Source organism: Chionomys nivalis, chromosome 3 (genome assembly GCF_950005125.1).
Source record: "Chionomys nivalis chromosome 3, mChiNiv1.1, whole genome shotgun sequence".
Taxonomy (NCBI): domain Eukaryota; kingdom Metazoa; phylum Chordata; class Mammalia; order Rodentia; family Cricetidae; genus Chionomys; species Chionomys nivalis.
Genome location: NC_080088.1, coordinates 121,675,242 through 121,701,831, shown reverse-complemented (window position 1 = coordinate 121,701,831; position 26,590 = coordinate 121,675,242). Strand labels below are relative to the sequence as shown.

At 49.9% G+C, this 26,590-nt stretch overlaps 1 protein-coding gene across 2 annotated transcripts; it reads right to left on the bottom strand.

Annotated features, from left to right (window-relative positions):
• Window positions 1–93: 93 nt before the first annotated feature.
• Selplg (selectin P ligand) lies at window positions 94–24,652 on the bottom strand. Of its 2 annotated transcripts, none has more exons than XM_057764261.1 (2): window positions 24,559–24,652; window positions 94–2,281 (listed from the first exon to the last, which is right to left on the bottom strand). In XM_057764261.1, exon 2 carries the CDS (start codon window positions 2,274–2,276, stop codon window positions 1,056–1,058), a length of 1,221 nt encoding a protein of 406 aa, XP_057620244.1. In that variant the 5' UTR covers window positions 2,277–2,281; window positions 24,559–24,652; the 3' UTR covers window positions 94–1,055. The 2 variants fall into 2 exon arrangements, with proteins under 2 accessions (XP_057620244.1, XP_057620243.1); XM_057764260.1 differs by lacking the exon at window positions 24,559–24,652 and adding an exon at window positions 10,839–10,954.
• Between the last annotated feature and the right edge of the window lie 1,938 nt (window positions 24,653–26,590).

The window sequence follows — 26,590 nt, the reverse complement described above, 5'->3', positions numbered from 1 at the left end:
GCAGGATCATGTGGGCAAGAGGGATCCACTTTCCTTGGTCAAACTTGGTAAGGGTGTATTCAATGAAGCTCTCTGGTTGGTTTATTTGCTCAGTTTTGTTTGTTTATTGTGTGTGGAGGTCCGAGGACAATTTCTAGGGAGCAGTTTTCTCCTTCTACCATGTAGGCCCCAGTCAAGCTTACCACACCAGCCAGAGACAGGGTCTCACGGACCCCAGGCTGCTCTCAAGCTTGCTGCTGCATCGTCAAGATGCCCTTGACCTCCGGCCCTTGACCTCCAGCCCCTCAGCTCTCTAGTGCTGGGAGCATAGGCGTGTGCAATTACATTGTGCTTTCCCCTGCAGTCACCCAAGGAGGCACTGAAAATCTCTATTGTCTGAGAGGAAGATGGAGATTGGCCTACGAGCCCTTCAGGAACCCAACCTGGAGGTGGCAGCCTGGGCCCACAAAGGACTCAGCCGCCATTTGTCATACACGTTTATTGAGTGCCTGTGCTGTGCCACCGTGGAAGGCCACTGTCACCAGACAGAAGCTCAGGGGTTCACAAGACCCAAGCCTGGTCCTGGGATCCTCAGATAGGTGCCTGGGAAAGCCGAGAGCTGCCCCTCTCTGTGGGTAGAGAAACAGGCATGGCCAGAGGGCGGTCTTCCCAGAGATCCTTTCTGGGAACCATGAAACTGAGAGGAAGGTTTGGGAGTGGAGTAAGGGAATTCATTCTTTCTTGGGGATGTGCAGCCAGGACTTCAGTGACCTGCAGGAAGCTGCACAGCACTGGGAGGCATTGTGGCTGGGGCGACAGAAAAAGCAGCAGACAGGTCGGAGAGAGGCGTCCAGGAGCAGCAGCTGCTACCATGGTCCTCGGCTTAGAGGCCGCGGGTTCCATGAATGAAGCAGAAGATGCAGGACTTTGGAGGCTCTGGGCCCTGACTGGGGTGGGTCCAGGCCCCTTCTCTAAAGATCCCTACGGATAAAGTCCACCCAGGAAGTCCAGCTCTGTGGCCTTGGTGAACAGCGGGTGGAGGTACAGCTAGGGCCTTGCTCAGGTTGCCAGGGGGGCTAAGGGAGGAAGCTGCGCAGGGTGAGGTCATCCCCGTCTCGGTCCTCACTGGGCTCGGTCTTCGGGTCCTGGACCTTGGGCAAGTCCCCATTGGCTGTGACAGGGGCCCCTTCACCCCCCTCAGGCAGTAAGGATGAGATACAGATCATCTCAGTGGGGGAGTAGTTCCGCACCGGGTACATGTGGTTCTTACGGGAAAGGCGGACTGCCAGCACCACCGTGCACACCAGGAAGATGGTGGCCAGAGAGGCTAAGATGAGGATGACCAGCAGGCATTGCTTCACGGGGATGAGGTCCGAGATCCCTGGGGTCGTTGTGGCCAGAGAGCTCCTAGGAGTCACAAACAGCCCATTCTTCAAGCCATTGTCATTCAAGTGGCCAGTTGCCACGTCATTGTCCTTATGAGTCACAGATAACCCAAGGAAGATGGTAGAGTCAGTGGACATGGTTTCCGCAGCAGTGGACTCCGTGGGCATGGTCTCTGTGGCAGTGGGTTCTGTAGAAGGTGCTTCTGTGGCTGTGGCCTCTGTGAACAGACTTTTTACAACCTGACTCCTGGGAAGCTGCGAGGTCTCTGCCTCCATGGGTGCTGGCTGCGAGGTCTCTGCCTCCGTGGGTGCTGGCTGCGAGGTCTCTGCCTCCGTGGGTGCTGGCTGTGAGGTCTCTGCCTCCGTGGGTGCTGGCTGTGAGGTCTCTGCCTCCGTGGGTGCTGGCTGTGAGGTCTCTGCTTCTGTGGGTGCTGGCTGTGAGGTCTCTGCTTCTGTGGGTGCTGGATGTGAGGTCCCTGCCTCTGTGACTGCTGGTTGGATGGTCATCTCCACTGTGGTTGGCTTCCACTCTGTGACTGACTCTGTACTCACTATTTCAACAGCCAGTCCTCCTGCGTCTGGACCAGCAGGGCGGGTGGCGGTAACCTCGGCAGTGGTTGACTCAGAGGTTCCGGCCCCCACAGAAACTCTCTGCTCCAGCATGATCATCACAGTTGGAGACTCAGGGTTTGCAGCCACCGCACTGGTGACATTGATCAGCATTTCTGGGGGTTCTGTGCCTTCCGGGAAATAATCATAATCCTCCAAATCATCATCTCCAGCTGCTTGTCTCCGTTCCCGAAGAGGCGCAGGGCCTGAGGCTACCTTGGTTCCATGCTCCTGGATGTCCCATGTCTGGAGGCTGTCACTAAGGCCCAAGAGGCTCAGCAACAGCAGGAAGTGTGGAAGCATGGTACCTGGGGAGACAAGGGCAGAGAGGCGGGGATGGCATCACCCTGTGCCTGCTGAAGACCTCACAGGCAAAGCTGGTCTGGTCTGGGGCGGGCACTGTGGCATCAGGCATCTCTTGAGGTGGGACCTGGCTGCATTGAGAAGCATTGTGCTCATCCACACAAGCAATGCCATCCAACCATCAGAGACGGTTCACTAACCTCTCTGGCATTTTTGGTTAAATTTTGTTTTCTTTCTATCCCACCCCCATTTGCCCTTTTACTTTATTTATTCTATTTTATTTTTGAGACAAGAGTCTCCTCCTGCCTCAACCTCCTGAGCGCTGAGATTATAGCTATGAGCTATACAATGCTCAGTGGTTAATATATAGATTAATTATATTAATTTATATATATAACATATTATATATAATCTATGTATTTTCATTTTGTTTGTATGAAGGTTTTGCCTTCTTGCATGTCTATGCACCCACCACATGTGTGCAGTGCCTGAGGAGGCCACGGGATCCTCTGGAACTGGAGATATAGCTATAGGCTGCCACATGGGAGCTGGGAATCAAACCCTGGTCCTCTGGGTGAGCAGTCAGAGCTCTTAGCCACTGAGCCGTCTCTCCAGCCCTAAAGTGTTTTATTTCTACTAGGCTCAAAACTGTAATCCCAGTATTGAGAGACTGGGGCTGGGGACTGCAAATCTGAAGTAGGTCTATCTATGTAGTGAGATCAAGGCCAGCCTGCATGGCTTAATGAGATTCTGCTTAAAAACAAAAACAAAATTAAGAAGAAGCTCAAAGGGTCTGGGCATGGTGGCACGTGTCTGTAACCACAACACCCAGGAGGCAGATCCTGTTTTAAACAAGAAAAAAAAAAAAAAAGAGGAAGGTGAGGGGCTGTGAAAGCCAAGTCAGCATTGGGAACCTGCTGAGAGCATGTGTGAGTCTCCAGATTCAGTCCCGAAACCTGAAAATAGGAAATAAAAAATGAGCAGGGCACGGTGGCGCACCTTTTGTCCCAGCACTCTGGAGGCAGAGGTAGGTGGATCACTGTGAGTTCAAGACCAACATGACCTATATAGCAAATTCCAAGCCTGACTCTGCCTGAGAGCGTGTGTGTGTGTGTGTGTGTGTGTCTGTATTTGTGTGCACGCACAAGCTATGTGTGCAGGTGGGGGTCAGAAGACAACCCTCAGGAGTCTGTTCTCTCCTCATGGGTCCAGGGATGCAAACAGCTGCCAGTCTTGCCAGCAGATGCCTTGACCAGCTGACCTCTCACCTGCACACTGTTTCTATTTTAGATAATAACAACTTCAAAAGAAAAAGTTACAAACGGACCACTGGGCGTGGCACTCACGATACAGCGGCTGAGTGGAAGAGCCCACCCTGGTCTGAGGACAGCAGCTTGCTGGTCCCTAATGCTTCTCCTTCGCCCCTGCCCCCGCCCCATCTATCTGTCTCCTCCCTGCCCACACACAATTTTTTGCCTGTTCTCAGGTCTTTGTCTCTTTTACTAAAAAAGTGATCTATTTGAACTGAAAAAGGACATCAATAGACATGCCACAGTGGAGGGGGAGGACCTCAGCCCCCAGGCAAAACTACAGTCAACTAAGGAACAGGAATGAGAGAGATAGTGTTCCCCAGGAAAGAGCACCCTGACCGGTTATGCACCCCCCAGCAGTCATTTCTGAAAAGACACATTAAGCAACCTTATCCAGAAACAACAATTAATGAAAAAAGAGGCCATGAGTTTGAAAAAGAACAAGGAGTGAGTTCGAGACCAGCCTGGTCTACAGAGTTAGTTCCAGGACAGGCTCCAAAACCACAGAGAAACCCTGTCTCGAAAAACCAAAAAAAAAAAAAAAAAAAAAAAAACGAACAAGGAGAGGTACATGGGGGGATTTGGCTTGAGAAAAGCAACAGAGGAAATGATGTAATTACAGTCTCAAAAAAAAAAAAAACAGCTGGGCGGTGGTGGCGCACGCCTTTAATCCCAGCACTCAGGAGGCAGAGGCAGGCGGATCTCTGTGAGTTCGAGACCAGCCTGGTCTACAGAGCTAGTTCCAGGACAGGCTCCAAAACCACAGAGAAACCCTGTCTCGAAAAACCAAAAACAACAACAACAACAACAACAACAAAACAAACCCTGCTGGGCAGTGGTGGCATATACTTTTAATCCCAGCACTTGGGAGGCAAAGGCAGGTGGATCTCTGTGAGTCTGAGTCCAGCCTGGTCTACAGAGGGAGTTTCAGGATAACCAGGGCTGTTACACAGAGAAACCCTGTCCTAAAAACCAAAAGAAGACAAAAAGAAAATTAAAAACAAAACAAAACCTTAGAAAAGGCTTTTAAAAAACCTTGGCATTTTAAATTATTCATATGATGTATCTGTGTGGGGATCTGTGCACCCGAGTGCAGGTCCTGCAGGGACTAGAGGCCTCCGGTCCTCTGGAGCCGAAGTTACAAGTGGTTGTGAGGTGCCAGACATGGGTGCTGGGAACCGAACACAGGTCCTCTGGAAAAGCAGCAAGTGCTCTTAACCACTGAGCCATCTCTCCCCTTGGTTGGTCTCTCTCAGCATCGCCCTTTGTGTCCTTGCTTAGACAACAGGGATGACAAGACCTGCCTCAAAGGCACTGTGAAGGTCCTTTAGAAAGGGACAGCAGACAATGGTGTCAGATAGGAGGCGGTTCAAACACTGCCTCTTAGAATCTGTGACTTTGAGACAGACGCTTGTCTTTCTGAGCAGGGTTCCTCGCCTCGGTGCCACTTTCCTGTGGGGAGAGCAATGCAGGAAGAAGCCCCGGTGCTGAGGTACGTGTCATCACCATGACACAGACACCAACACCGCCCAACACCCACTACCTCCCCTTGGTTCCTGGAAGGCAGAGACTCAACCACTTCCTGAAACGGTGGGGGTGGGAGGTTAGCCCTTCAGTTCCTGGGGGCAAGGCAGCTTGTGGGGGACCAGAGGGACTGAAAGTCAGGGGTCCTATCTGCAGGTAAGGGCCAACCAGAAAGGAGCCAGGCTACTTTCTACCCACAATCCCAGGCACACAGAGGCGACCTGGGGTGAAGGCAGAGCTGGCCCACATTCCCCCTTCAGCAGCTATATGCCTCTGACAGACACTCAGCTGCCACTGCATGTAAAACTGGTGACATTGCTTCAAAGATGTCCAATGGAAGGCCCCAGATGCTGGTTTCTGAAAGGAAGAAATAGGGGAAACCTTCTGTGGGGACACAGAGGCTCTGGCTCAAGAGGGCCATGGAGATGAGAAGGCTGCGGCTGTGAGAGTCCTTCCCTGCTGTGGGCAGGTGCTGGGCGGGAGTGAGCAGGTGGAAGCTCTGGGCATCCCAGCTGTTCCGAAGGATCTCTGGAGCCCAGGAGTCTAACACCAGTCTGGGCAACACAGCAAGACTGTCTCATATAAAGAAGTAAATACATAAATTAATATAATTTCTTTTTAAAATATGGCCAGGCCTGCTGATGTGTAGCTGTAACCCCAACATTTGGTTGGTAGAGGCAGAAGAACACAAGCTCAGATGTAAAGGTAAAGAAACGAGAGCTGGGGCCGTACCTCCTGGTTGAGGGTACACCTCAGTGGCAGAACATTTGCTCAGCACAGAAAAAGACGAGGCTCCTGCGAGAGCCCGAAGCTCCGTCCCTGGGCCTGTCCAGAGTGACCAGTTTTACCCACAAGTCAGACATCACAGAAGTCCCTCAGTCTCTACTAAGCAGGGCCACTGGCCACTCCAGGCCAGTCCCTGCCATCTGTGTACCTTTACAGGCCTGGTCCTGGAACACCATGACCTGGGACATCTGCCCTCTGCAAGGATAGAATCCCACAGCTCCGATGGAAGCCATGTCCGAAACAGGTGGGCTGGAGCCCAGCACCAGCTGCATCACTGGTGATGTCTCCTGGGGTCCAGGCGTGTTCTACAGGGAAAGCGACGTTCATCAACCCTATCACGCTGCCGCTGCGGTGGGCTCTTCCCCCATCTTCTTCCAGGGAAGCCCAGCTCCCAGGACCCCCATGACACAGATGAGGGACAGCAAGAATGGGACTAGGCTGAACTTTAAGGTGAAGTCACATCCAATTTGTCTCGATACATGCCTGCCTATTTCCTGTCCTTCACCCCCAAACCAGTAGCTACCTCCCTAGGCCCTGGGTTTATGAAGGGCGGGCTTTGAGGGGCCCCGGTCCTCTGAGAAGCTTGGACCCTCCCCTTTTGAGTCCTTGGACATCATCTTAGAGCTTCAGACTCCAAGAAAGGCAAAGCCTACAGCAATAATCAGGGGAGAGTGAGACACAGGTACCCCAGGTCCCAAGAGGGGTTTATAGGAGAGTCAGATAATAGTCCATCATAGGGCTGTCCCAGGCAAAGCTGTGTGACCTTGGGCAACTCAATTCACCTCTCTGAGCCATGGATATTCGATCCGCAACATAACATAGGTGCGCCTCAGTTTACCATGGGGTTTAGTGCCTATAAATCCATGGTAGCGTGAACATGTGAGCACGCTTGACCTGAAAAACATTGCGGAGTAGCCAGGCCCAGGGGAAACGTGTTGGGAAGGCTGACCTTAGCCTGCAGTTGGCAACACTGTTGCTAGCTCCAGCCTGCAGTGTTTAAGAATCAATAGCCCAGGGTAGATAAGATTCAAAACTTAAACTGTGGGTCCTGTCCTCCACAATGGAGAACTTCTTTTTTTGTTTTTGTTTTTGTTTTGTTTTCTTCTTTTGTTTTTCGAGACAGGGTTTCTCTGTAGCTTTGGAGCCTGTCCTGGAACTAGCTCTTGTAGACCAGGCTGCCCTCAAACTCACAGAGATCCGCCTGCCTCCGCCTCCCTAGTGCCAGGATTAAAGGTGTGGCCCAGAAGGGTGACCTTTCACACCACAATGAGGGCAAAGCCTCACAAATCAGGTCAAGGGTGAGGACAGTTGTGTGAAGAGGCAAGAGATTCCATGGCTCATGGGGCTGCTGAGGATGGGTGAGGGAAGGTCCCTGTGGGATGTTTGGTATCCAGTAAATGCTCAGTAAAAACCAGCTTAGTTAGCATCATCATTATCATTATTTTCAAGCAGGGTCTCACCATGTGTCCCTGGCTAGTCTGGAAGCTCACTGTGTAGACCAGGCTGGTCTTAAACTCACAGAGATCCAAGCACCTCTTCCTCCTAAGTGGTGGGACTGAAACCACGCATTGTCATAATTTTGAATTTTGCATTTAGGGCAAGGGGCTCCCTGTTAACCATTGCTGGGTCCTGGGAAATCCCCAGCCGGGGAGCAGGCTGGAACTGGCCTTTGCTTCCTTAGAGAACCGAGAAGCCCAGCAGTCGGTCACTATAGCAGGACCTAGATGCGGCCTTCATCACATCGACCTCAGGCTCGTGAGTGTGACCTGCATGAGTGCTGGGCCCTGCTCTAGGACTCGCCTGGCCCCATTAAAGGATGGGAGCCATTGTTCCGAGGGCTCCCGGGCATCTAGAGTCACCCTGGCCAGGAGCAGGGCCTGGAAGCTAGGCAGTCCCTCTGCAGAGCGAGTCCCACACCATCTGTGCTTGGAGCCACCCAGATCATCTCAGGTTTGGTTCAGCATCTTCCATTCTGTATACCTTCCTGAAGTCTGTCTCCTAAAACTCCACTCAAGTTAACCCATGAACTCCAGAAGCTCAACACTGCAGCCACGTGGAGACAGTGACACATGCCCAGGGTCCAGCAACAGCGGGCACAGCTGGGGTCTCTCTTGGCTCATGGGCACCATGATAATCTGCCCTGTGCCACCTCACCAGCCCACAAGCTTATGGAGGGCAGAGACTCTGTGGGTCTCAGAACCAACAGGCCTGTCATCCCCAAACAGGGCCATTCCAGACCCCAGAACTGCAGACATGCAGTCTCAGTCTCTTCACAGTGTATTTGTAAACTGGCACAGCCCACCTATCAAGGGCTCTTTTTTCTTTTATTTTTTTTTAAATTTTCAAAACAAGGTTTCTCTGTAGCTCTGGAGCCTGTCCTGGAACTAGCTCTTGTAGACCAGGCTGGCCTCAAACTCACAGAGATCCGCCTGCCTCTGCCTCCTGAGAACTGGGACTAAAGGTGTGTGTCACCACTACCTCGCTTGGACTCGTCCCCCCCGCTTTTTTTTTTTCTAATTCCCATTCCCACCCTATAAACTTTTTGTTTGTTCTGAAGCAGTCTCAATGTAGCCTAGGCTGGTCTACAACTGGCTCTGTAGCCAAAAATGACCTTGAATTACTGAGTCTCCTGCCTCTGCCTCCTGAGTACTGAGATTATAGCTGTGTGCCTTGACACTCAGCTCCTATCATTCATTCATTCATTCATTCATTCATTCATTCTGAGACCATGTGGCCCAGGCTGGCTTCAAACTCATAGAGGTCTGCCTGCCTCTGCTTCCAGAAAATGCTGAAATTAAGGGCGTGCGCCTTCACTCCTGGCTCCTGTGACTCTTTACTAGTAAACATCCTCTGGGCCCTCGCAAGGCCACAAGCATAACGTCAGATAACACGGGGGCTCCTTAACCCCAGGAACTAAGCACGGCTTGTTGGAACCCCAGGGCACTGGCCAGCTACAGATTAGCCATGAGATTTAGCGCAAATCCAAAGAGAGCTTCCCCTGGCTTTCTCAAGTGGCACAAACAGCACATGTCCTAGTCGGCCAGTCTGTCTGTCCAGTGCATCACTTCCTGCAGCAAAGGGGGTTGACAGACCTGGCCACCACAGGTCCAGGGTCCTGCAGCCACAGGCCTTCTTGACCATGACATCACATGCGCTGTCATCTCTCCCTCAGAGCCTGCGGCTGTCATCTCTCCCTCAGAGCCTGCGGCTGTCATCTCTCCCTCAGAGCCTGGCCTCCCTACCTATAAGCAGCGGCACCATCCATCGGAACACTCAGGTGACCCCAAAGCACCAAAGCCCCTCCGGTGACCCAACAGGGATCCAATCCAGATTTTCTGGAGAGCTTGTCAGGGTGATCCAGTCCCTTTCGTTCCTCAGTTTCAGCTCTCTGGCTGCTGGCCAATCTGGTGAGGAAGGAACATCCTCACAGGGTGTGGTACCACCAGAGGCACCCAGAAGAGCTACCTCCCTCACCCTTGGCCACCGAGAGGTCAGACCCTTGTACATAGAAGCTAGTTCCAGGAAAAGAAGGTAAAAATGAGGCCAGCAAAAAACCACGTTGTCAGACAAAGGGACCAATTTCTATCTAGAGGTGAAGGGCTGAGGATGCTCAGTGGTAAAGCACTGGCCAAGCTTGACAAAGGGCCTGGGCTCAAACTCAACATCATTCAGCAAAACACAACACAGATCTGTAGGTGTGGGGGCTGGGCTCTGCTTGGGTCTTCAGCCCCTGCCAGTCTCCAGTGGGCAATATACTTGCCTAGCTTGCCTGAAGCTCTGGTTTTGATTCCAGTATCAAGGAACCAGGTGTGGTAGAGGTACATGCCTGTAATCACAGCACTTGAAACTGGAGGCACAGAATTTAAGATACTCCGTGGCTATGTAGGAGATTTGAGGCCAGCCTGGTCTAGACGAGATTATCTCAAAACACTGAGCCTGGAGAGATGGCTCAGCAGGATTAGAGCACTGGCTGCTTTTCCAGAGAACCCGGTTTGATCTCCAGCATCCACACAGAGGCTCACAGCCATGTTTAACTCAGCTTCCAAGGGATCCAACATTGTCTTCTGGCCTATGAAGGCACCGTACACATATGATGTGCTGACATACATGCAATCAAAACAACCATATAAATAACAAGTTCTGTTTTCTCAATCTAATTTAATTTTTTAAAAAGACAAAAAAGATCTGGGTGGGTTAGATGACTCCGAGGGCAAAAGGGCCTGCTAGGGTCGTCCACTGACCTGGGTCCATTTCCCAGAACCCACAAGGCAAGGAGAGAACCGACTCCCTCAAGCTATCGTCTGACCTTCACACATGCCGATGACACTCCTGGGTCGTTGGTGCACACAAGTTCATAGGCACACCCCCCCACACAAAGTAATATACAAATAAAAATTTAAAATAATCAAAGAAGGCTGGTATGGCAGTGCATGCCCACAACCCCAGCACTAGGCCAAGGCCAGAGGATAGCCTGGGCTACACAGAGTTCCAGGTCAGCTTAATGAACAAACGGAAACCACATCTAATTTGAAAGAGAGAGGAGAGAGAATTCCAAAGAATATTTTCATGCTTTAACAACCTCAAGACAAACCGCACTCGGTCCTTTCTGGACTCCTCTAGGGTCAGTCTCAGCACTGGCCTTAAGTTTCCCACTCACAAAAAGAGGGGTAGGATCGTTTCTAGGGAGAGGGCCCAGACTTCTCTGAATCTCCTTTCAGTGACTACAAGGCAGCAGCCATAGTACCCAGACAGCGGTTAGATAGTATCAGGGGAGACCCACAGCTAAGGCTGGAGAAGATCCATCTCTATCGAGACCACGGTCGAGAGCCTCAGTGCCACTCGGAAGGGCCCCTGGTCCTACCCTGTGTGCTAGCAATGGAAAGACAAGCTTCTTATCCCTTGGGCCACCAGCCACTCCCCAGTTTTGCAAATCAGTACTTACCTGCTCAGCAAAGCATGGGGCAGCTGCCTCGGGGCCCAGAAGCAACCCTGCCTCAATGACAAGGCCCCAGCCCACACTGGCAGACACTTGCAGCCCCAATCGGACAACCCCCAACGGCAGGGTGTGGAAGAAGGAAGTGAGAATGTGGTTACTCAGGCTGGTCACGTGACACCCCACACCCCCTTGTTTGTGACAGTTTTGGTGACAAATCTGATTCAAGTTGGGTGGGCAGTGTGACAGAGACGTGCTTGGCCTGATAGCACTCTTGGAAATACAAGGAAGGTATGGGACCTTACAGGTGAGAGGACCTCTGGGTGAGACTTCAGAGAGAGAGTGCTGGTCAGAAAGAACCCTGCCTTGGGAGGCTGAAAAGGAGGACAGGTCTCAATTCCATTCACGGCAGAAAATGGGAGGCAGAGGGGTGGGAACCACAAAGTACCCATCTCTCTGGGGCTGGTGCAGAGAATAGCTTTCATGTTGTGTGAGCGTGTGTGTGCCTGCGTGTGTGTGCATGTGTGTGAGCATGCATGTGTGTATGTGTGCGTGTGAGCATATGTGTATGCATGTGTGTGAGCACATGTGTTTGTATGTGTGTAAGTGCATGTGAGTGTATGTGTGTATGTGTGTGTATGTGTACGTGTATATGTGTGTGCATGTGTGTGTGCATGTGTGTGAGCACATGTGTTTGTGTGTGTATGTGCACATGAGTGTGTGTATGTGCATATAGGTGTATGTGTATATGTGTGTGTGTGTGTGCATGTATGTGTATGTGTGCGTGTGTACCTCTACCTCTATAGCTCTGCTTGGCCTCAGGATCATCCTCCTTCTGGGCAATAGGATGCTTTTCTTCTCAATAGGATGGTGAGGCCAGCCAGTAAACAATTACCATGACCTCATGCCTGAAGTAAACGTGTCACTCCAAGGTGGGTTGTACAGTCAGGCAGGAGAAGTGACAGTGACATCAGGAGTGATGGGTAGACAAGCTGACAGATCAGGAAGAGGAGGAGGGGATTAAGCTCCAGGGTCTGTCCTGCAGTTTGACAGGGCCAGGCTCGGGAACCATAGAGAGAAAAGCATACAATGCCTTGCACGTAGATTGTTTAAAAATGAAAGCCAGGAGGACAAGGTGGTATAGTCTGTAACCCCAACACTCAAAAGCTGACAATAAGAACAAGGATTTGCCATCAGCCTGAGCAACAAAATGAGAAAACCTAGCCCAATAAAATAAGATAAGAGGCAGGTATGGTAGTGCATGCCTGTCATCCCAGCACTTGAGAGGCTGAGCCCAGCCTGGATAATATAATGAGTAGTAGGCCAACCAGGGTCCCATAGCTTATCTCAAAAAAACAAAATAGGGCCATTTATAAAGTGGTCTGCCACCAAACCCCAATAACCTGAGTTCAAGAACTGGAATCTACCTCGTAGAACAGACTCCTGAAAGGTGATTTCTGTCTGTCTGTCTCTCTCTCACACACTCATCATGGCATGAATATGTATGATGTGGGATTCCCCTCTGTATGCTGTGAATACCACTGGCAAATAAAGAAACTGGCTTGGCTTGATAGGGTAGAGCAGAGCTGGCGGGGGGGGGGGGGGGGAAACTAAACTGAATGCTGGGAGAAAGGAGGCAGAGTCAGAGAGAAGCCATGTAGCTCCACCAGAACTTTACCTGGTAAGCCACAGCCTCATGGCGATACACAGATGAATAGAAATGGGTTAAATTAAGATGTAAAAGTTAGCCAGTAAGAAGCTAGAGCTAATGGACCAAGCAGTGACTTAATTAATACAGTTTCTGTGTGGTTCTTTTGGGAGTCTGGGTGGCCAGGAAATGAACAAGCGGCCTCCTACTACATGTATATGTACATATACACACACAAAATAAATATATAAAACAAAATAATGTTTAAAGTAAAGCAAACACACAAAACAAGGCAGGCAGACAGACAGACAGACCTGAGACTCCATGGTGAGTCGGGACGGGATCTTTCAACAGCCTGAGGAAGCAGCGCTAAGGCCCACAGCTGAGCCCACCAGAGTAGACAGATAAGCTGCAGCAACAGGACTCACATCTAGGCTGTGATGTAGTTACATGGAAAGGAATCGTGTCTGTTCTGTCCCGGAAAGTGCCCTGCCACCCAGCTCCGCCCTAGCCAGTTTACGTGGCCAAAGACAGAGGCAGCAGCCTTTCAGGCCTATCAAGGTCCACTGAGCAGAAGACTTGCTTTCGAGAGGTGCGCACACTGCCAAGTGGACTCCAGTTCATGCTTTCTGTGGAAACTGTGAAACCACATCCTCCTGCACCTGACACCCGTGAGGCCAGCATCCACAGTGAGCAGTTTTGTGACTCTATGGACCCTCAAGGACCAAAGCAACGGTACTCAACATGAGAGAACATTTGGGGAAACAGAAGTCCCACACCAGAAAGATCTGTCCCTTGGTGGAGTACAAAGCTGGCGCTAAAAAATCACATCCCTGCTTGTTAAAGCAGATCTAGACGAAGACAGACTGAAGGGTCATGAGCGTGGTCAGGTGGTTACAGACAGACAGGCCTATTTGATTTGCAAACAGACATAAGCAAAGTTTCAGTCACTTCTTGGAACTACCTAAAGACAGACTGAACTTAACTCAGCCAATCAAAAGTAGCCAATGCAGTTATCAAAAACTAAGAATCTTCCAAACCAATCAGATCTCTGTTTTCCTTTTGGGTCTTTTGAATACCCTCAGCAGGACTCCTGAACCTCGCTGGCTTGAAGCTTCTTGATTTACTAATTTTCATTACAGTGTGTGTGTGTGTGTGTGTGTGTGTGTGTGTGAGAGAGAGAGAGAGAGAGAGAGAGAGAGAGAGAGAGAGAGAGAGAGAGAGAGAGAGAACAGGTCAAAGGGTAACCTTTGGGTGGGGGGGTTCGAGACAGGGTGTCTCTGTAGCTTTGGCTGTCCGGGAACTAGCTCTGTAGACCAGGTTGGCCTCGAACTCACAGAGATCCACCTGCCTCTGCCTCCCGAGTGTTAGGATTAAAGGCATGTGCCATCACCACTTGGCCAAAGGGCAACTTTAAAGAGTCAGTTTTCTCCTTTTCCCCTACTATATGGGTCTTGGGGATTGAACTTAGGTCATGAGGCTTGTTGGCAAGTGCCTTTAGCCATCTTGTCAAGCCCTGAGCGTCATAATTTATGCATCATTGTTGGAGTAAACTTTCCAAAATGTTTTTTCTTATGTCTCAGCTTACCTGAGGGCAAAGCGCACAGGTACCTGTTATCAAGCAGGTAAGCACTCTCCCTCCCAGACTTTTGTTGAGGCAGGGGCTTGCTAAATTCCCAAGACTGGCTTTGAACTCATTCTGTGGCCTAGGCAATCCTTGAACTCATGACCCTACTTCCCACATAGCTGGGACAGCGGGCCCATGCTCCAGCCACGTTCTGCTTTTTAGAAATGGAGCCTGGAAAGATTCAAAATCTCTCACAGACCACAGCAATGATTATTTGTATGAAAGAGATTTGAGGAGCTGGATGTGGTGGCACACACTTGTAATTCTAGCACTCTGCAGGCCGAGAAAGGAGGATTACAGTAAGTTCAAGTTCAGCTTGAACTATGAATGGAGATCCAGGTCAGCCAGAGCTAGGGATCAAGGCTCTATGTCAATAAATAAACAAACAGGGCCAGGCCTGATGATGCATGCCTTTAATCCCAGAGCTGTAAAGGGAGACAGGAGGATGCCTATGAGTTTGAGAACAGCCTGGTCTACAGAGTGAGCCCCTACTTGTGAGATGCAGGCACTGGCGCCATGCCCTTATCATGTGTCCACAAAGCATGTCCTGCTCCTCGAGGGAAAGGCATGGCACTGACACGTGTGGTGGGAAAAGCTTAAATGTGTGGGTGCTCTAAGCTCACATGGCTGTCCCTGAGAAGTGGGATGGGCACCATCTCCTTCGCCACTCTCTACTTCTTATAGAAAGTTTTAAATGCTTATGATGATGCCGTGTTCATTTGTCATTCTTTACGTTTAGGTATTACTCAATCAGCCCTCGGCCCTCGCGTGTGCTAACTTCTGAGCTATATCCTCAGTCCTGTTTACTTTATAATTAGGAAACAGAGCTCTTGAAGGTGGCAAGGACTTTATGGACATTCTGTATTCTTGACTTCTTTCTTTTTCTGGGATCCATGGGGTCAGTTTCCTACATGCATGTCTGACCACATCTTAGAGCTACCAACTGTGGCTCCTTCCCATGGCCATAAATGGCACTAATCCTGTTGGTTTCCAGATCTCTGTGGAGGAGTCTCTGAAGGGTGCAGCAGCCTTTTCAGGTATTACAGAATGAACTTCCAGAGGGTAACTCGTTACCCACAGAGAGCTTTCTTCTGGAAAGGACCAGATAGTAAATCTTCCCTGTTTTGTGGATCTGTTAAGTCATAAGAACAGCTATGGTATGTAAACAAATGTATGGACTGTGTTTCAATAAAACTTTATTGACAAGAATAGTTGGAGGGCCAGATTTGTCTCTGCAGCCTGCAGCTTGTGTTCCTTCTACCTTGGGTACTTCTTTATTTTCTTTTAATCAGCAACTGCTTCTGACTCATCATACTGTATCTCATGTGTCTCTTCAAGTCCTCCCAGTTCACTGTACCCCTCCTCCACCATTTCAGAGCACCCAGCCCCACCCCTGATTGATGTTTGCCTGTCTCCCTGGAAGCCACAGTGAAAAAGCCATGTCAGTTTTGCTCATCGTGGCTTCTCCTTGTCCTCTCTCCGTACCTAGCACTAAGAGATAGCTGCTGCTCAGGTTCCAAGGCCCTGTGCTGGGCTCTTCATTATAGCTGCCCCGCAAGTAGGTACTATTGCTGCTCCCATTGTACAGGTGAGAAATGCCAGGTCCAGAGGATCCAAGTATCCTGCCCAGGGTGATCCGCTGGCGGGTGGCAAAGATGGAGTAGATACAAAAAGTGCCTATCAGAGCCTGTATCTCAGCTCCTCCCCGTACCCCAACCTGCTGTGATCTGGGAGGATGCAATGTTTCTAGCCCCTCACAAGTTGTGAGCTCCTGGGGTGTGGAGCAGGAATCACAACTAACAATGCTGATGGGTGCTGGAGTCCAGGGCTCAACTAAGCCTGGGGACTAAGGTCTGTCTCTGGGCCTGCTGGGGAGAATGTGTTCTTAATTACTGGTCATTGCTGACACAGTCCCATCTCAAAAGTGAAACTGTGGCTTCTGCTTGGTGGACAAGTAAGGATGTGATGACCAAAGCACCCTCAGCCTCCTGATCCCAGTCTCCTGGACAGTCATCCCTGCCCTGAACCCGGTCTTCCTTGTTTCAGCTGATTTTGCGGGGAGGGCTCCCCAGGCTCCTGGACACACAGTTCTAGGGACAAGCATCACTATGGCCACATATTTTTGCACCTTTTATTGCACTTTGTGCCAGTTATTTCTGAGTGAGGGTTGAGAGGGGAAACTGAAACTCAGTGACTTCATTAAACAGGGAGGAAGCATTGGGTGACCAAAACTGGCTCGAGACTCAACTGGCCAGGATCATAACGGGCAGGTACACACCCAGTTATTAAGGGAATCTTGGAATTAAGTAGATGGGCCATGACTGAATCTATCCATCCCAGTACAACCTGAACTGTAAAAAAGGTGGCACACGTCTTTAATCCTAGCATTCAAGAGGCAGAAGTAGGCAGGTCTCTGTGAGTTCGAGGCCAGCCTGGTCTACAAAGAGTCCCAGGACAGCCAGAGCAGTTACACAGAGAAACCCTGTCTCAAAAAAACAAAAGTAAACAAATAAACAAACAAAACTTATGAGTGTTTCACCTGCATGTTTGCCTGTGCATCACAGGTGCTCCTGCTGTCCGTCTTCCTCATCGTAGGTGCTCCTGCCATCTGTCCTCCTCATCACAGGTGTTCCTGTTGTGTCTTCCTCATTATGGGTGCTCCCGCCGTCTGTCCTCCTCATTGCAGGTGCTCCTGCCATCCATGCTCCTGCCGTCTGTCTTCCTCATCGCAGGTGCTCCTGCCGTCTGTCTTCCTCATCGCAGGTGCTCCTGCCGTCTGTCTTCTTCATCGCAGGTGCTCCTGCCGTCTGTCTTCTTCATCGCAGGTGCTCCTGCCGTCTGTCCTCATCGCAGGTGCTCCTGCCGTCTGTCTTCCTCATCGCAGGTGCTCCTGCCGTCTGTCTTCTTCATCGCAGGTGCTCCTGCCGTCTGTCTTCCTCATCGCAGGTGCTCCTGCCGTCTGTCCTCATCGCAGGTCCTCCTGCCGTCTGTCTTCCTCATCGTAGGTCCTCCTGCCGTCTGTCTTCTTCATCGCAGGTGCTCCTGCCGTCTGTCTTCTTCATCGCAGGTGCTCCTGCCGTCTGTCTTCCTCATCGCAGGTGCTCCTGCCGTCTGTCTTCCTCATCGTAGGTCCTCCTGCCGTCTGTCTTCCTCATCGCAGGTGCTCCTGCCGTCCGTCCTCATCGCAGGTCCTCCTGCCGTCTGTCTTCCTCATCACAGGTGCTCCTGCCGTCTGTCTTCCTCATCGCAGGTGCTCCTGCCGTCTGTCTTCCTCATCGTAGGTCCTCCTGCCGTCTGTCTTCCTCATCGCAGGTCCTCCTGCCGTCTGTCTTCCTCATCGCAGGTCCTCCTGCCGTCTGTCTTCCTCATCGTAGGTGCTCCTGCCGTCTGTCTTCTTCATTGCAGGTGCTCCTGCCGTCCGTCCTCATCGCAGGTGCTCCTGCCATCTGTCTTCCTCATCACAGGTGCTCCTGCCATCTGTCTTCCTCATCGCAGGTGCTCCTGCCGTCTGTCTTCTTCATCGCAGGTGCTCCTGCCGTCCGTCCTTATCGCAGGTGCTCCTGCCGTCTGTCCTCATCATAGGTGCTCCTGCCGTCTGTCTTCCTCATCGCAGGTGCTCCTGCCGTCTGTCTTCCTCATCGCAGGTGCTCCTGCCGTCCGTCCTCATCGTAGGTGCTCCTTGTTTCTTCCTCAATTACTTCACCATCTTACTTATTTAGTTATTTGGAGACAGAGTCTCACGGAACCTGGATCTCAAGGATTCCACTAGATTAACTGACCAGCAAGCGCCAGGGACCCTCCTGTCTCCCCATCCCTAGCCCCAGGCATACACTGCTAGACCCAACCTTTCTGTGGAGTCAGGGGATCCAAACCAGTTCCCCAAGTATAGCCACCAAGACTGGACTCTGCTTAGCCTGGGAGATAGCCCCAGGCTCAAATGCCCCCGTACCGTCCCCAGAATGTCACCTTTCAGAAAGAAAAATATGACTGTTTAGGAGGATTCCTGGCAGGACGTCTCCCTCATGTTTATCGTGTTTAGGAGCACATAAGACAAACTTGAGAGGGATAAATAGTGTTGCTTTTAGCAGGAACCAAACATTCTTTGGTTCCCAGGTTAGACCATTGCTGAGCTCTAACACCCATTGACTTTGCTGAACACAGGTTATAATGACCTGAGTTCAGGTCCCAGCTCCCATATGGCAGCTCACAATGGTCTGTAACTTGTTTCAGGGGATCCAGTGAATTCTTCTGCCTGGCCAATTCATTGTACATAGACATACATGCAAGCAAAGCACCCATACACAGTAATAATTAAAAATAAAAATAATCTTTAAAAAATTAAAACCAGGCCTGTTGGATACAGTCTTCGCCATCTATGCATTTCCAAGATTCTCCATCTCCTGGAGGTGAAGGTGTCATAAAGAAGAGGGCTATTTTGCTCTGAAAGTCCTGGCTGGCGGAGGGATTCATTCCCACACCCAGCATCTTCTACTCAAGGTGGCCTGCAGGTTTGCTCGTCTGTGTCATCTGAAGGGGAAATGGCTACTGCCTCCTCCTCCCCACCAGATTCGATTCCCTCCTCAAACAGGAACAGGGTACGGAGTGTTTACTTTCTTTTCTTTTTTGGGGGAGGGAGGAATAGAGTTTCAAGATAGGGCTTCTCTGCATCGCCCTGGCTGTCCTGGAACTCGTTCTGTAGACTGGGCTGGCCTTAAACTCAGAGATCCACCTGCTTCTGCCTCCTGAGACTAGAGATGTGTGTCACCCCTGCTGGCTGGTGTTCACTTTCAAGCCCAGATTCTGAATGGCCGCATGGACAGTACCTGAAGCTGTCTCCACACTGGAGACCGAAGTGTAGGGTGTTCCCTCAAGAGGCAGCAGAAAGTGGGTGATAGTTTCTCTCCCCACCTGAGGCTGTGCTGTGTAGGGCAAAGCCAAGCATGCGGATATGCACTATAATCCCAGCAATGAAGAGGCTGAAGACATCGTGAACTGCAAAAGTGGCCAAAAAATAAAAATAAAAGCCAATAGCCTGAGCAATACACACCTCCTATAACCTTCCTGAGGCACCAGCTGGAACCTGTGCCCAGCAGAGCACACAGCAGACTGCAGATCTCAAAGGGAGCCCCTTCCAGGTCACTGGGGGAGACAGTCCTTCTCTGAAGATCCACCAGGGTCTTGGCTGCATACCCAATTATCATGGATGTAGAAGGTAAGGTCCCCTCCAGGATTGTGCCTTGAAAGCTTGCTTCCCTGGCTTATGAAGTTTCAGAGGGAAGTCTGAGAGCCCCTTAAACACTCTTCTTAGGGCCACTCCCTAGCTTGAGCTTTAAGAATGTGTGGTTCTAGTGAGCTGGGCTAGAAAAATTCTAAGTACGTAAGGAGAGACCAGCATCACCGAAGTGAAACCTCTGCTTTGCTGGGACAATCGATGCTGGTGATCTGGAACTGAGAAATTAGCAGTGATTAGAAAGAGACCAGCACGGGCCGGGCGGTGGTGGCGCACACCTTTAATCCCAGCACTAGGGAGGCAGAGGCAGGCGGATCTCTGTGAGTTCGAGGCCAGCTTGGTCTCGCCTTTAATCCCAGCACTAGGGAGGCAGAGGCAGGCGGATCTCTGTGAGTTCGAGGCCAGCCTGGCCTACAAAGGGAGTTCCAGGACAGGCTCCAAAGCTACAGAGAAACCCTGTCTCGAAAAACCAAAAAAAAAAAAAAAAAAAAAGAAACCAGCACTACTGAGGATTGTAAATTTGGATTATTTCCTCAAGTAAGCACACAGAAGCTATGGTCTGTGGTTTAGAGGTAGCTAAGGCTGCATCTCATGCTGGCCAAGCTTGGCAACGTGTAAGAGCTTCCAAGGTGTTATGGACTTTGAAATAGGAAGTGCCATGGAGAACAGGGGAGGCTTGGCACCAAGTGGCAGGGTCAGGCTCCCTGCAGAGCCTAGGAGAGGCTATTGGAGGTACAGCCCAGCTGCAGCAAAGACCCGGACATCTTGGAGATCACAGTACTGTGGAACAACCACCATGGGCAGCAGCAGCTGAGGGTTGGAGCTGAGGACGAAGCTGACAAGGGGCCTGGGTCCTCTGGAGCCCAGAGGATCATGAATGGGTCCCAGAAGTCAAGCACTGAACTCTTTACATGGTTACACTTTGATTCCATCACAACTGTGCTCTGGTTCTACCCTCGTGGGAGTAAAAAAGTATTTTAACTTGTTTCGATCTTATAGGGGACCACAGTGTTTTAGAAACTTTGAAATTTTACAGACACTTGGGAAATTTTAGAGATTTTTGGATACTCTAGAGAGACTTTGAACTTTGAAGGAGACTTTGAATGCTTTTTTTCCCTAATTTTTAAAGACTTTTATTGTTTTATGTGTATGAGTGTTTTGCCTGCATGTATGGTTGTGTACCACACGTAATGTGGTGTCCACTGAGGTCAGCAGAGGACATTTGATCCCCGGGAACTGGAGTTAAGAGATGGTTGCAAGCTAATACATGGATGCTGGGAATTGACTCCAGTCCCTCTGCTGAAACAAGAGCCCTTAACACCTCAGCTAAATCTCTAGCTAAACTTTATAAGTTTTAGAGGCTAAACTTAACATTTTATTATTATTTATTTTTGATTTTTCAAGACAGGGTCTATGGAACAGTCCTAGCTGCTCTGGAACTTGCTTTGTAGACCAAGCTGGGCTCGAACTCAAGAGATCCACCTGCCTCCCGACTGCTGGGATTAATGGCACGCGCCACCACTGCCTGGCAACATTTGGGTCTTCAAAGGATGTGGGACTTTTTAAAAGTGGAATGCTTTATATCACAGCATTAATATTAACATGCCATCTTGGGGACAAATGATTAAAAAAAGGTTCTAGTTGAACAGTGAGGTGTCTGTGTGCCAGGCTGACAAGAAGCCAATTATGCTAGCTAGTTTTGTCAACTTGACACAAGCTGGAGTTTTTTGGGGAGACTCTCAGTTGAGAAAACGTAAGATTGACCTGTAAGCAGGTATGGGGGGGCATTTTCTGGGCCCAGTCCCTGTGGGTGGCACCATGCCTGGGCAGTTATCCTAGGGTGTATAAGAAAGCAGACTGAGCAGAGGGCAGTACCAGCACTCTTCAATGACCTACATCAGTTCCTGTCTTTGGGTTTGTGATTGGCAACTGATTCTCAACTTGACAACAGTCATCTGGAATTAAGTAAAAACCTTAGTAGCTGCATACCTGTGAGGGAGTTTCCTTTTCTTTTTCAAGACAGGGTTTCCCTGTGTAAACCTAACTGTCCTGGAACTTTCTCTGTAGACCAGGCTGGCCTCAAACTCACAGCGATCCACCTATCTACACCTCCTGAGTGCTGGGATTAAGGTGTGACTGCTTCCAGACAGGATTTTTCTTGATCAGATCATCTGAGGTGTAATGACCCATTCTATGTCTGGGCTACACCTTCTCATGGTAGCCTAAAGGACACAGGAGGAAGCTTTCACATTTTGCCTGCTGGCCCTCATTCTCGCTGGCACGTTCACCTATCTTGCAACGGAGGCATTTCTTCACTAGCATTAGAGCCTGCCTCTTCAGGACTCTGATGTAAACTGCAGACCAGCTGAGACATCCAGCCTCATGGACCAAACAACTGCTGGGTCCTTGGACTTTGCCCCAGGACGCAGCCATTGCTGGCCCGGCTGGAGCACAGCCTGCAAACCACTGTTCTAGGGAACACTGACTATAGAAGGCTCCTACCCTGACTCCTGGATGATCGACTACAGGTGTAAGGTGAAACAGACCCTTTCCTCTCCCAGCAGGTTTTGGCTGTGGTGTTTTATAAACACTGACAGCAGCAGTATTTTAGGTTTTGTAGCAAACAGTTAATGCCACTCAGATCTCCGTCAGGAAAAACAGCCACATGTAAGCCATGCTCAAAATAATCTACATTCTGTTTTTGATTATGTATATCTTTCTATATGTGTATGCAGCAAATTACAGGTGCTCAGAGAGGCCAGGAGTGGGTGCGGGATGCCTGGTTGTGAGCTGCCTGATATGGGTGCTGAGAGTACACACTCAGCTGCTGAGTCAGCTGTCAGCCCCAGCACGTTCCAATTGTTTACAGACATTAGGCTTTGAATTTCATGATTCTTCTCATTAAATAGTCTTCCTATGGGTTTTTGTTAACTACTTAAAAATGCAAATACCACCAAGTATGCACACACCTTCAGTCCTGGCCTTGTGAAAGCAGAGGCAAGTGAATCTCTGAGTTCAAGGTCAGCCTGCTTAACAAGAGTTCTGTGCCAGTCAAGGTTACAGAGTGAGCTCTTTTCTCAAACAAGTCAAAAAAAAAAACCAAAAAAACCCCCACCCCAGCTTTTATGATTATTATTGCTTTTCTCCCCCCTTCCGTTTTGTTTTTTCAAGACAGGGTTTGAAAAACCTGTGTAGCCCTGGCTGTCCTGGAACTTGGTTGATAGACCATGTTAGCCTTGAACTCTCAATCTTCCAGAGTGATGGGATTTAGGTGTGTGCAGCCATATCCAGTCAGTTATGTTCATATACAATAAATATTGTATATTAAAAGCAAAAATCAGAATCAACTATATCCTACTTTTTCCTAAGATTTATTTTTATGTGTATTTGTGTGTCTGTGCACCAGGGAGTACATGTGTGCAGGTGCTCTTGAAGGCCAGATAAGGACATCAGATTGCCTGGAATGGAGCCACGTTTGTGTCTAGACACACACTCCTAACTGCTGTGCCCTTTCTCCAGCCCCAACTACAACCTTTTTAAAAAAAATGTTTCTTACTCAATATCCTTCTTAAATGACTAAATAGTCACAGGCATTACAGGAATGTGACCAGTGGCTGTGGGGTCAGTTCCCACCCTTCTAAGTCTTTATGCTCCACTGGTATTTGCGGCTTCTAGTGAGAAGCGAGGGTAAAAGCTATGCATGTTAAGTCTGGACTTGCCTGTGGGCCTGCCTGCCTTCCAGAAAGGTGCTGTCATTGTGCACATGTGACCTATAGTGATGGAGTAAAAGACCCACCTCTCCAGTGTTCTTTGGAGGGTACTGTCTATCCCGGGCAACAAATGCAAACTGTGCCACTGACCACAAAATCATGTCCATGAGTCAGTGACAATTTCAGGATTCCTAACTGCGCTGGCAGGAGACAGGGCTACTTACAGTTAATAGCTTCCTTGAGACACAACAGCAAGCTTTCCTGAACACAAAGCACTAAGCGGGGAGGGGGGAGGGGGAGAAGTAACCCTAAAAAGTAAGTTCTCTCCAGACAACGTCTGTCTGTCTGTCTGAGAGTTAGCGACACAGAACTGTCAGGTCTCCTGGCAGAGGATCAAGGTGGCCAAAACCAGACAACAGGCCAGTCGTAAACAAACCACCAGGCTACTCCCCCACAGCTGGGGTCCCCAGAGAGACCTGCCAACTTCCCCTCCCTGGAAAACCAGTTGCTGTTCCCTCTGCTCAGGAGGAAGGACCTGGGGTGGGGGTGGGGGGTCAGTTTCCTGTTACTTGCTCATCACATCATAAGCACCAAGAAAAGGTAAACACGGAGGCTTCTTCCCTACAAATACTGAAATGTCATCAGGGATGGAGTAATAGAAAAGAAGAAGTTGGAGGGTACAATGAAGACACAGCGAACCTGCTGGAACACAAAGCACAGGCAAGGCTTCTCTTCTACTGAAAACCCTGCTTTAATCCCCCCCCCCATGCACCCCAGTTACTCAGGTTACAGAGGCAAGAGGCCCAAGGATATCTAGCATACAAGAAGTTCAAAGGCAGCCTGAGGTACCCAAGACCGTGTCTTTCTTCTTTTTAAGATAAGGTCTTACTATGTGCCCTCTAGCTGTCCTGGAACTCACTATGTAGACCAGGCTGGCCTTGCTTCTGCTCTGAGTGCTGGGATTATAGGTACGTGCCCCTGCTCCTGACTCTGAGATCTTGTCTTAAACAACAACAACGAAACAACAAAAACCCTAGAACAAAAGTCAGGTTTGAGGGTGTGGCTCAGTAGGTAAAGTGCTTGCTGCACACGCACAAAGCCCACACGAACCAGGCATGGTGGAGCACGTCTGTGATTCCAGGCACTTGGAAGGTGGAGGTAGGAAGATTTGAGGTCAGCAAATTTAAGGTCACCCTAGGCTACATGATGCCTTGTCTCAAAATTCCAGGAAGCAGCTCCCCCAACCCCTATTCTGGGCACGTTGTCTCTGCCAGAGGCCCAGTGGTCAGCTTGGGTGTTTCTCTCCTCCAAAGCACATGGGATTACCATCCTTTCCCTAATCCAAGGAAGAAATAGGAGAAGATGAGCTTGGCTTCGGGTCACACTGGCCGCCAAGGCTAGAGGCAGGATCTACCAGGCAGGCCTGTGAGAGTCTGGACCATAGCACCAGCTGCTGAGGCCCTCCTCATCACCCTTCCCTGGAGCACAGGGTCCACCCAACTCTTCGTACTTACTTTCAGAGAGCACTGTCGCTCAGCCGCTGCAGCATGCCTGTGTCCAGCAGAGGAGTGAGGCGTGAAAGAAACACAGCACACAATTGTAATCAATGTCTTTTATCTTTGAAAATGGAAGCAAGTGGTTTGACAGAACACTATGGCCACTCTATAAGAGCGGATCTGGGAGCAGTTCACTGTCCTCTGGTGTCACAGCTTTAGGAAGACAGCGACAAGACAGGGAAAGATCCAGCACGTAGCAGGTGCCTACTCTGAGCCTGGCACACACTGTGGCCGCTGGCTTCTCCTCGCTCCTTCCTCTCTTTGAACCACATTCCCTCTGGTGCTCCATCACCAGCCCCAACAACCGCTATTTAATTAATTCAACCAGACTCCAGCACATTTCCGAATCCTGGAACAAAGATGCTCGCCCAACAGCGCACACTGTTGTCCGTGCCGTGTGCCTGTGAGTTGCTCTAGCCGTTTCTTCACATCTCAGTATCCACGTCAACATTAAAACACGAGACAGACACACAAACCCACAAAGGTGCAGACGCCCTGGAGCGGAGCTGGCAAGCCCGTATGGTGGGTGGCTGCGAACCTTTCTTACAACACTACCCAGCAAGCCTACACACTCTGACTCTGCCTCTGTCCTGATACCCTGTGGATTTGCTTGCAGCCAGCACTGTGCCCACACCAGCATGGACACATGCCAAGGCCTGCCTTCTATGATCCCCTGACACTATCTGATCAACTGCTTTCACAAACATGCAATACCAGGAGCTAAGTTCCAGCTGCCCCAGGAGGCAAGTAAGGCTCAGCCTGTCCTCTGTAGGTCCAGGGAACGCAGTGCTTCACAGTTGTGGTCAGTGCTGGGGAACAGGAGCCTGATTTGTGTGGCACTGAGGACAGTGCCTGCCCATGGTGAGCTACAGCCTATCTCTACAACCCCCTTTCTACTTTCTTCTGGACTTTTCCCTCAGTGACAATGTCTAAGAGCCCTCAGGTCATATCCTGCACACTGATCAGGCCTGACAAGCAGTGGGCAGACAGAAGTGGTTGGGCTCCAGGGACAGGAGGCATCAGAGTGAGGTGGGGGTGGGACACAGAAGATGTGGGAAACACAACCACCAGGCAGAGGCTCCACTCACAGCTCCTGGGTTCAAGCCCTACACCATGCCCAAGGGCCAAGGCAAGCTGCTTCACTGGACAAGAACACCTCAATACACGTGCATCCTCTTGTCTTGGGCACCCTTGTCCAATATGGTCCGAAATGGAACCACAATGCTGGAGGGGACGGAAGCAGCAGAGCCTGCGTAGAACAAAGCTGCAGAAACACATGCTAGTTTGGGTTAGATCATAATCATGTGAAACATCAAGAAGCTAAATTCCATCTGTACAACCACCCACTCCTAGGAGAGAGAGGACAAGAGCTGTTTGATCGAAGACTCAACGGAGTGAAGGGTGGTGTGTTGGTCCATGTGATTTCTCAAGTCTCCCTGCTGGACAGTCATTAGATGACTGGGTTTGTGCTGCAAGTGAGCCAGCACTGTGTGGCTACGCTGATTGTTCCCGTGACACTTTATACAAAATAATCTTCTCATCTTCATTTTGTTTATAAACATACACAGTGCTGTCCCTTTCAAATAAAGAAGGGAAAAAAACCAAAAGAACCAACCACACAAACACTGTAAAGTAGCAAAGTACAAAGAAAAAAGCTACTTTTGGTTTTGGCAACATTAAAAAAGGAGAAATACACAGAGCAAAGGTGGTGTTGGCCCCACTTAAAAGGTGTGTGGGCAGGACACTGGGTCGGGTGGGCTTTCTAAAATTCAGAATATCTGGCATTTAAATGTAGTAAAGTTCAATGTCACTGGGCCTGTCAAACACTAAAAAGCTTCCTGATAAAAAGCTCAGCTTTCATTTTTTTTTTTTTTTTTTTTTTTTTTTTTGCAAATTTGGGAGAGGAATTGAGTTCTTACTGGAATGTGGCCTATCGCTGGCTGACAGATTTGAAATGGAATGTCTCCAAATGGCAGTGCCTCCCTTTCTG

Bases quoted from the DNA above. Each gene is read 5' to 3' on its own strand.
- Selplg (XM_057764261.1), bottom strand. From the start codon at position 2,276: ATGCTTCCACACTTCCTGCTGTTGCTGAGCCTCTTGGGCCTTAGTGAC.